The sequence below is a fragment of the Alligator sinensis genome, unplaced genomic scaffold (genome assembly GCF_000455745.1).
Source record: "Alligator sinensis unplaced genomic scaffold, ASM45574v1 scaffold128_1, whole genome shotgun sequence".
NCBI classification, from domain to species: domain Eukaryota; kingdom Metazoa; phylum Chordata; order Crocodylia; family Alligatoridae; genus Alligator; species Alligator sinensis.
Window position 1 is genome coordinate 142,071 of NW_005842968.1, and position 9,878 is coordinate 151,948.

Below are 9,878 nucleotides of genomic sequence, written 5' to 3' on the forward strand. Positions count from 1 at the left end.
TCCCAAATCCCATGCCACCAGCCAGCCAGTACCCTGCTCAGTGCCCCTGGACGGGCCTGATACTGCTGCCTGACCCATGCTCTCTCTCTCTCCGAGTCCAGGTGTGGCGGTTCCAACAGAATCAGAGTGAGCTCCGGCTCTCCTTCTACAAGCACAAGGCGTCCCAGGCGGAGAGGGCCCTGCAAGAGGTGCGCCAGAAACTCACCACCTGTGACAGGTGAGTACTTGGTTGCAGCAGGGGAGATCCCAGCCCCTCCACACTCTCCCATGTACGTGCTGGCTCTCACATGCTTGCGCGCTCACTCCCTGGCACTCATGCTCATTGCACATCTAGGAGTTTGCACACCTGCCAGCCCTCACTGGCACACTCCTACTTGTCATCACACTTGTGCAGCCCAGGTTATCCCTTTTTACATTCCCCATCACAAGTGCACATTTTGGCACACATTCCCTTACACACCTGGGTCCCAGCCTGCTGGACATGTACTGTCAGGCACCTGCCTCATGGCATGCTCATCATCACGTGTTCCTTCTGCTGTGCTCCTCACTCACCATCACATGCAGGCCTTGCACACCCCTTTACACACATGTCCTGCAAACATCCCTTACACTCACATCCATGCAATGTTCATCCTGGCACAATGTCCCTGCCTTACTTAAGGCGGGGGGGAATACCATGGGGGGCAGTGCAGGGAGATTGGGGCACTTACACCTCTCCTGACACCCCCCCCACCCGCTTTCTGCCATAGAGAGCTAGAGCTGCTGAGGCAGGAGAACCGAGAGCTGAAGAAATACCTGAATGTCCTCAAGGCAAGTGCTGTCCATCCTTCCATCCATGATGTGCCCCAACCCTCTGGCTGTTTTTGCTGTCTTCTACTTTGTCATTGCTTTGCTTCCTCTCCCCTCACCCCCCTTGCAGATGATAACTCCACTTTCTCTCCCTGCAGGCCTCCCCCAGCCGATGTCAGGTCAGCAGGTCAGCAGGGGGAGGGAGGAGCAGAAGCAGATGTGGGGACATTCAGGGGTGGTGGAAGCAATAGCTACCCCCCAGCATCTTGTAACCTTAGCTGAGTCCTTCTCCCTTTGTGCAGAAACAACACACCCCGACCAGTGGGCATCACCTCCCCATCACAGAAAGGTAAAGAGAGTGCCTGGCACAGCGCTCGAGCAAATATGTAGGGGCTGGGGGGAAGGGGAGGTGGGAAGGCAGGGGGTGTGCAAGGACTGTGGCAGCACAGTGGTTGTGACAGTGTAATGAGGGCAACTGGGGCATGCATGCTGCATGCCAACGGTGCAAAGCCACATGCATGTTCTCACTGGTACAAATGTGTGCTTGGGAGTCTGAGCATGCGATGGTGCATCTTAGTGTCCGCCCCCGAAAAGCCTAGCGTGTGTACTGTACAACTGTGCATGCACACAAGTGTGTGCAAACCCATGCACATGCATCTCCATGCCCCAATGTGCATGTGTGAACAGGAAGCTGCAAACAAGCTTTTGAGGCCTCACACAAATGTGCATCACACAGGCCCTTGTGCAAAGGGTTAGAATGTAACAACATGCTCCCCAGTATGTCATAGTACAGACCTGCACACATGTTGGTGCACACATGCCTTGTGGCCCATGGCACAAGCATGGGCCCTCAGGTGAGGCACGTGGCTGTGTGCAAATGCGCCCCCCGGTCAACATGCCCACACCCAGGCCTACCTGCCAACACATGCCGCAGCCCCAGTGCAATTGCATGCGAGGCACATGACTCTCCTCGTGCATCTGTGAGGGTCCTCGTGCTAATGTGCCATGCGTGAAAAGCTGCATAATTCCATGCAACTAACCTGCTGCCTTCCCTTGCAGTCACCCCGCGGTCAGGTCCCCAGCACTGCAGCCAGGTGGTTAGGTAAGAGCACGTGTGTGTGGCCCAGCCATGCCCCGTGACAGGCACGTAATGGATCCCATGTCCTCCCAACAGCCGCTTCTCCTCGCTGGACTCTCTCCCCTACCGGAGTGCTGGCACCTCCAGCTGGCAGGTCAGGACCCCCCTACCCTGATCCCTGCCCCCTACCTGATGGATTTGGGGCACTGCCCCATGGAACCTCTACCCCTCAACTCACCATGTGTCCTGGCAGGCTGCAGGCAGGACCCCAGCAGACTCCAGCAATGGTAAGAACCCTAGAGCATGCGGCGCTCCCAAGTCCTACGCCAGGGTCACGGCCTCAGAGCCCCAGACATATGGGGGGTAGGACCCCAGGACAGGATTGTGCCCATGAGAATGCCCCCTCCCTTACTTTGAGCCTCCTCACCCACCTACCCATTCCCCATATCTAGCCCTCTGGGGCAATATCAACCTCTCTCCACCCCCACCGTGGGGCGACATGGCCTCCCCACCACCCATGCCCCACACTGAGCCCAGGAGTGGATTCTACACCCACCCCATTTACGTGCTTTCCCTCACCGTTTGCTCTCTGTTTTGCAGCCACCCCATCACCAGCTTCCACACACAGCCAGTCTTACAGGTGAGTCCAGGGGGTGGGGATGTCTTTTTATCACAGCTCCCTCTCCCCCACCAACCCCTTTCTTGTCCCTACAGGACTTCCTCCTCCTCATCCCAGACCCCTGGCCTGGGCATCTTCCCCCCACACCCCTTGGCAGGAAGGGAAGGTGACAGGGGATCCAGTCGTGCCACCCCCACTCTCACACTAGGCATCTTCTCAGGTGAGCTGGACCCCAAATCTCTGCTGCTCCCCCAGCACTCGGGCAGAACAAGTTTCCCCCTCACCCACCAGCAGCTTCTTTCAGAGGGTCCCCGTGTGGCCCAAATTCTGCCTCTGCTCACTGTCCCTCCTTGTTCCAATCTGCAGATCAGGGAGAGGAGAGCACCCCCACAGAGAACCAGAGCCTGATGAGACAGCGGCTCATGCAGGTGAGGAGGGCTGAGTGAGCACCCCAGCCCATACAGGCAGGAAAAAAGGACCATCCCCGATTCTGGGGCAGGGCATCAGTCCCTATAGGCAAGGGTGGGGGTGCAGGGCTGACTTGGGGACAGGGCCAGTTCCAGTGGGGGAAGGGGTATGCAGTGGCAAGGAGCAGATTGCAGGGTAGGAGGATCCCAAGGCCAGTGCCTTACATGTCACTTGTTCTCTTCCCAGCTGCGGTTCATCCCTCCCTCGGCCTCCTCGCAGCACAGCAGGTAAGATCAGACTAGGAGGGGCTCAGGGTAGGGCTGCCCAAATGCAAGGTTCTCTCTCTTCTAACTATCTCTCCTCTCCCAGCACTGGCAGGAATGCCCAGCTGTAGGAGGGTGAGGCCACGATCGCACGGGCAGTAGCAGGCTGAGTCACAGATGGCACTGGACCCTGCTCCCAGGACAGCTCCTGCCTGCTGTGTGTCAGGCTACAGGCAGGCTGGAGCCAGGGGATGTGTAGAGGCCCCTGCATCTCTCCCCACCAGTCATACCCTCCTCCCTAGAGTCATCTTGTCTGACAGCCTCCCTCTCACAAGCAGGCACAAATAATGCCTTGTGCCAGCTATAGTCACAAGCAGATGCCCTTGTACTCTAACACCTTTGGCATGTAGCTGGACCCTCCTACAGTTGTTCACACTCTCCCAGAGTCACACCTTAACAAACATGACCCTCGCAGTCAGCCCCCCCTCAAAATCACACACCAGTAGTCTGATGCCACCTGCAGACGTACCCCCATATGGTCAGTTGCACGCAACCCTCCTACAGTTGAGACATGCTCAGCCTCTGAAATCTGTCACTCAGGCACCGCCACCCCTCATTGTAGTCAGATCCTAAAAGGACCTCCTCTATATGACAGTCATACACACACTCTCCAACAGTCGCACCGTCACCCCCTACATTCATCCCTGCCTCCCCTCACAGCCGCACCGCTGAGGCCAATCTGACATTATCAGTCCCCCACCCACCACTCAGAGGGACCCTCAACCTTCTATATACTTGCCAAGCCAGTAGAACACCCCTTCCCCAGAAGCACCCTGCTTCGGATACAAGCAGCTCAGCCCCGAGTGGACACAAGCTCCCCTTCCTTCCAGCTGTGACTGAAGGCATTTGGGGGCCAACCCCCTCCAGCTCCCCCGTAGCAACACAGAGAAATCAGCATGATCCTCCTCCTGCTAGAGCCGGGTCTAGATACAGGAACTGAGAGGTGGGATTCCCGATACACCCAGACCCAAGGCAATTTGTGCAGCAAAGTTTTATTTGGTTTGAGGGGGGTGGAGGGCTGTTTGTTTGTTTTATTTTTGGAGAGGGATGGAAATCAACACACCTCAAACCTGAGCCATGCACAACCCAGTCAGTACAGTTGTTGGGAAAATGCAACAAAGGAAGGAAGAATGAAAAAAACAAGTGACAAAGGAAAATAAAATCAACCAAACAAGAAAGGAGGGAGGAGAACGAGTGAAAAAGAAACAAGAGGAAAAAAATATGAAGGAACAAGAAAGGAGAGAAGAGAAAAGCCAAAAGAGTAGAGGAACCACACAGAGGATGAAGGGAAAAGAATGAAGATAAATCAGAGGGATGAGAGAAAGGAGAATCCCTCCCTAGCCCCCCCCTCCCCAATCGTATGTTGCTCGCGGTGCCACGGCATTCGCCTGCAAATTAAAGACCTGAACGTAATAACCAACAACTGGAAGACACTGTGCCTCCTTCACTCTCTTCTGCCCATCCCTCTCACCCCTGCCCCAGCTGGGGTGTGGCGGGGAAGGAGGCCTGGTTTGTAAAACCAAACCTGGAGGACCTTGCCCTCCATCACATAAATTCACAGGCTTCCCCCCCCCACCCCGGTGTCTCGGAGGTTTTAGACCTCAGCCTGGTTATTAAAGCCATTTCAAAGTGTGGGGGGGGGCTGGCTCTAGAAAGAGAGGCACGTTGAGGAGGGTGGAACGGGGGACGTCTGGAGAGGGGAACGTACCTGAGTCCAGACGGAGGGGAGGAGGAAGCCGGGGTCTGGAGCAAGAGGGAGAAAAAGGTCAGGGGCTCAAGAAGATGGAAGACCGCGGAGCAGGGTCTCCTGCTCTAGACCTCACGGTGAGAAGCCAGGACCTTGGAGCGCCAGAGGGGAAGCCGAAGGGATCAGTCAAGATCTGGATCCCAGGAGACAGAGAGGGGCAAGGAGACAGGATCTAGAACCAGAGATGAGGCATGAAAGAAGGCAACAGGCCTGGGTACCTGATCACGCAACTGGCGGACCTCCAGGGTCCAGAGCATGAGAAACTGGGCTGAACAGGATGTGAGCTCTGGAGATGCCCCAGGCCCCCCATGCCGCTCTCCCCACAGCAATGGTCTCTGGAACCAACGCCCCTCACTCCTGGAGGACCAGGTCATCTTCATCGTCGTCGTCGTCCTCCTCATCCTCCTCCTCCTCCTCCTCCTCCTCTTCCTCTTCGTCGGGTGCCATCACCTCCTCCTCCTCCTCGCCGCCATCCTCCTCACCCAAGCACACCTCCACCTCCGCTGGTTCAGGGGAGCGCGAGTAGAACCAGTTCAGCACCTCCTCTCTCCCCATCCCCGACTGCTGGCACAGTGCTGGCACGTCCACCTCCCGCAGCTGCCAGTGGGCAGCCCAGTAGCTCTCCAGTGGGGCTGTGTCTGGCTGCAGCTTGGGGCTCTGGGACAGGGGCCTGGTGGCCTGGGCCGGGGGCTCGGCACCTTGGGCTGTGGGCCCGGAGCCTTGGGCCGGGGGCCCGGAGCCAGGCATTGTGTTGTCCCAGAACCACTTCAGCTGCCCATGCTTGAGGGCATAGCGGGTGTCCCCAAACCACTGGATGATCTCAGTTCGCGGCAGCCCTGTGACCTGCTCCAGCCACAAGTAATCCTCTCGCTGCGCCCACTGGCATCGCAGGAAGAAGGACTTGAGCATGGCCAGCTGCTCCTTTGTCTTCCGCTTGATCTTCCGGGGCTGCTGTTGGGCTTCTGGGCTTGGGTGCTGACCCCATAACTTGGCCCCATTGGCTGGTGGCACAGCTGGGCCTCGCGAGGAAGCCAGGGAGGAGGATGTTGGCACCGCTTCCGACTGTCCCCCACCATCAGGGGCCCCGAGCCGGGAGGGCTTGCTGAGGTCCCAGGGGGCTGTGCCCACACCCTGTGGAGGGAGATCGAGGCTGGAGGCAGCAGGGAAATCCATCCAGGCGCGGTAGGCGGGTGGCGGCGTGGGATATAGGCTGGGTGGTGGCACAGCCGGTGCTTCCACCCTGGGCTGGAGGGAAGGCCCCGTTGGTGGCTTGCTCTCGGGGGCTCTATGCCGGGACCCAGTGGGGGTTGGGACAGAAGATACCACCTGGATCTCCTGGGCTTGATAAGGTGAGATGATGGAGGCTGCCCCCGGGGCCTGGACAGGAGAGGTCACCTGGATCTCATGGGCTTGGTAGGGGGAGACCATGGAAGCTGCCCCTGGGGTCTGGACCACTGAGGTCACCCAGCTCTCCTGGGCTTTGCTGGGGGCAGGCACAGAAGCCCCTTGGCTCTTGCCAGCCTGTGCCAGGGGGTCCCGGCTGGCGAGTAGCGCCCTGAAGGGCATCTGGTCCCAGTGGACAGCCAGGCGGACTCGGGTGGCCTCTATCTCCTCAGGGCTCCAGCTGATGCCGCAGCGCAGACGCTGGGCCATGAACCAGGCCTTCACTTTCTCCATCTTGAGGCTGTGCCGGAGACACAGCAGTGCCATGTCAGCCAGGCTGGGGTAGGGGAAGCGGCTGAAGGCCTGCAGCAGTGGTTGGTGGGCGTCCAGGTCGCTGGTCTGTGAAGCCTCCGTCCACACCACTAGCAGGTCCTCAGAGACAGGTGGCAGGCAGATGAGGGCGCTTGGCGTCCCTGCATGGCCTGGGGAGGCCTTGTTGGGTGGCATGGCTGGGCCCACCAGTGGGGGGGCAGGCTGGGGTCCTCTGGTGCCAGGAAGTCACTGTGAGGAAAAGAAGAAGGCTCAAGGCAGGATGTCAGAGAGGTGCCCTGAGCATGATGGAGAGGCGAAGCATGGGAAACGGTAAAGACTGGGGGGCTCTTACCTGCAGTATTGGGGTTCTAAGCTCAAGCGTTTTAGCCCCACGTCTTCCTGGGGACACCAAGACCTGCAGAGAGACGGGGTGGAGACAACGTGGAGGTGAATGGGATGGGATACGACCCAGAAACCTGGCTTGCGCCCACCAGACCCCATTCTTCTTCCAGAGCTGGAGAGGACCCAGGAGTCCTGGCTGCCAGCACCCTCTCGGTTATCATCCACCAGACACTATTCTCTTCTCCGGTGTTTGCTGTAACCCACCAGACCCCATTCCCCAAAACTACAGACAGAACCCAGGAGTCCTGGCTGCCAGCCCTACCCACTAGCTCCTACGCCTCTCCTAGAACTTGGACAAAACCCAGGTGTCGGGCTGCCCTAAAAAGGTTCCTTTTTAGCAAAAAATAAAGGCAATAAATACCCACTAATTAAACATTTTTTTAAAGAGAGGCCAATAAGTTGACCAGAGCCTAATTAGAGACAGCCATTACTCCGGATGCTAATTACCTGGAGAAATAAAACAAAAAGCCCTGGATTTGTTCATCTCTAATCAGAGACAACTAAAGAAATGAATGAGAAGTGATGGCTCATATGATCTGACCCCCTAACACAAAAATTGAGCTGGTAATTGAATTATTTGCCAAAAGCAGCTCCTAAAGACCCATTACTAAGCTGGTTGATTGTCCAAGAATGGCCTGTTTAATTAAAGGGGTAATGCCAGAGGAACCTGGGGGCCAGGAGGTTTGGGCACCTCCTTGCTCATGTTTGGGACATCAGACGACCTGTTCATGCTGCGGGAACTGGCCTGTGGGAAACCTGGGCACCAGTGGTGATGAGTTGGTGGGCATAGCTTGGTCTCTTCAGCCCATCAGTGAGGGACAGACTCGATCCCGACTCAACAAGGGGAAAGCAATCAAGGTTCCTTCAAGATCCAGCCATCGTCAAGGCTTGATCTCTTCCGCTGGATCTCTTTGGCCCATCAACCAAGATCAAGGGATTCACTCGATCTTGACCCAATGGGGGAAGTGCCAAGGTTCCTTCAAGATCTAACTAAGGCCTGATGGACGACAGCTAGATGCGGGCACTAACTGCTAGAGGATATCACCAAGTGAGGGACCCTCGGACGTTGTTCCATTGCCTCCCTGGGAGAAAACCCCAGCAACCATCACTACCACCTGGCCTTCATCCCCCAATGAAGCTATCAAGCATCATTCAATTGCTGTTGGCAACACCCTAGGTTTGCCAACTTGGTTCTCCTCATGGTCATAGGTGAGGCTGACCAACTACCACCATCTGACCCTCTGTCAATCCCTACCGTTGGGCAACATCTCTCCTCACTGCTTGTTCCCTATAGCACAGCTTCCATCTGATGAATGTTGCTGCTGTCACCACTGCCATCTTGTGGCTGCCTCTGGCACTCAAGAAGCCACATTGGGATCCAACTCCTATCTTGGCAGCAATCCCCATTAAGATGGCTCCCACTTGAGCAAGGAACGGAACAGGAGGTAAAGGCAATATATGCTTATTAGAAGTCTCAGCCAGACCAACCACCCCTTGGCCTTCACCTCCCCGCCCCCTCCAAAACAAAGCTATTGAGCAACGTCTAACCACCATTGGCAGCATCCTATGGGCATCGATACAGGTATCCTCGTGCTCACCAGGCAAGCGAAGCTGGTCCATCACCACCATCCAACCCCTCTGTCTACCCCCATGGTTGGGTTCGGTGATGCCTCTGTCCCGCGACGCTCTCCGTCACTGCTCAGTTGCCATCTTGTGGCTGCTCCCAGCACTCAAGAGGCCATCTTGGGAGCCGGCCACCATCTTGGGAATGATTCCTGCGAAGATGGCTCTCTCTTGAGCAAGGAATGGGACAGGAAATAATGGGCATGCAGTAATGGGACACGGCCTTCAGAAGGCCTGGCCACCCCAACTGTCCGTGCAGACAGGTCAGCTGGCCCCAATGAGTTTGACCCCCTGCTCTAGGCTGATACAAGTCCTCTAGCTCTCCTAGAAAGAAGGAGTGGGAGGCCTACAATACACGGAAGAACCATGTTCCCGTCTTCTTCCTGTCCCCAATGCTCATTAGCTTAACTGGGAACACTGAGAAGCCGCTCAAACACAGAGGCCTTCATGAGGAGAAGACATAGAGGAATCTGGCCTCCAAGAACTGACCCCAAGACCAATTGTGATGGGGAACTAGGCTGTGCCACGCTCCAGATTGGTCAGTGGCAGGAGCATTCAAGGGTTGAAGGGTGCCAACCCAAAGAGCTGGATGGCTTAGCTCCGCCACCATGAGGGCCAAGGATCTGGAGGATCCCTTCTAAGCAAACAGAGCCATGGGATTCGATTCTGCTCTAGGCCAATTCTCTGTCTTGCCAGCGAACCCGGTGGTGGCTCCTCTTGGTGCCAGACCCACCCAAGGGAGCCATGGGGAACCAGATGCTGGATGTGGGCACTGCCCCTCCTGTGGGGAAGCTGCCTGCCCTGCTGCCACCCCCAAGGGCCCAGAGTTGCAGGTGACCTGGGTTGGTCTAGCCCATTGGGTCCCCAACATCCCACTGTCAACCCCGCAGCAGGGAGGAAACCCAGGCATCTGGGCTCCCAGCAACACCCCCCACCCCCTGCCAAAACAGGGAGAGAACCCAGGCATCCGGGCTCCCAGCAGCCCCCTCCTCTTCTCTCTTCAAACAGAAAGGGAACCCAGGCATCAGGGCTACCAGCGAACCCTGCCTTCCCCCCCAAACTAGGAGAGCACCGTTGTGTGCAGACTCTCAGCAACCACACCCCCACAAACTGGGAGAGAACCTGGGCTTCCAGCCCGCCCCACTCCTCCCTCCCCAACCCAAACAGAGAGGGGAAACAGGTGTCCCCCCCCAG

At 57.1% G+C, this 9,878-nt stretch overlaps 2 protein-coding genes across 7 annotated transcripts in view; one reads left to right on the forward strand and one right to left on the reverse strand.

Moving 5' to 3' along the window:
- The window catches only part of RNF212B (ring finger protein 212B), an 11,311-nt gene extending 7,876 nt beyond the window's left edge, over window positions 1-3,435 (forward strand). For both annotated transcript variants that reach the window (XM_006036505.3, XM_025192789.1), the window contains 13 exons: window positions 102-217; window positions 750-810; window positions 948-976; window positions 1,092-1,138; window positions 1,849-1,891; window positions 1,964-2,021; window positions 2,121-2,154; window positions 2,468-2,507; window positions 2,582-2,706; window positions 2,853-2,914; window positions 3,141-3,181; window positions 3,264-3,288; window positions 3,320-3,435. In XM_006036505.3, coding sequence (XP_006036567.1) covers window positions 102-217; window positions 750-810; window positions 948-976; window positions 1,092-1,138; window positions 1,849-1,891; window positions 1,964-2,021; window positions 2,121-2,154; window positions 2,468-2,507; window positions 2,582-2,706; window positions 2,853-2,914; window positions 3,141-3,181; window positions 3,264-3,288 — 681 coding nt within the window. In that variant the 3' untranslated portion in view covers window positions 3,320-3,435. The remainder of the gene's footprint in view (window positions 1-101; window positions 218-749; window positions 811-947; window positions 977-1,091; window positions 1,139-1,848; window positions 1,892-1,963; window positions 2,022-2,120; window positions 2,155-2,467; window positions 2,508-2,581; window positions 2,707-2,852; window positions 2,915-3,140; window positions 3,182-3,263; window positions 3,289-3,319) is intronic.
- Window positions 3,436-5,282: 1,847 nt separating this feature from the next.
- HOMEZ (homeobox and leucine zipper encoding) lies at window positions 5,283-9,831 on the reverse strand. Of its 5 annotated transcripts, none has more exons than XM_025192787.1 (4): window positions 8,660-9,831; window positions 8,317-8,446; window positions 7,012-7,074; window positions 5,283-6,908 (listed from the first exon to the last, which is right to left on the reverse strand). In XM_025192787.1, exon 4 carries the CDS (start codon window positions 6,852-6,854, stop codon window positions 5,316-5,318), a length of 1,539 nt encoding a protein of 512 aa, XP_025048572.1. In that variant the 5' UTR covers window positions 6,855-6,908; window positions 7,012-7,074; window positions 8,317-8,446; window positions 8,660-9,831; the 3' UTR covers window positions 5,283-5,315. The 5 variants fall into 5 exon arrangements, with proteins under 5 accessions (XP_025048572.1, XP_025048570.1, XP_025048571.1 ...); XM_025192785.1 differs by having other exon boundaries at window positions 8,317-8,482; XM_025192786.1 differs by having other exon boundaries at window positions 8,317-8,482; window positions 8,613-9,831.
- Window positions 9,832-9,878: the final 47 nt, after the last annotated feature.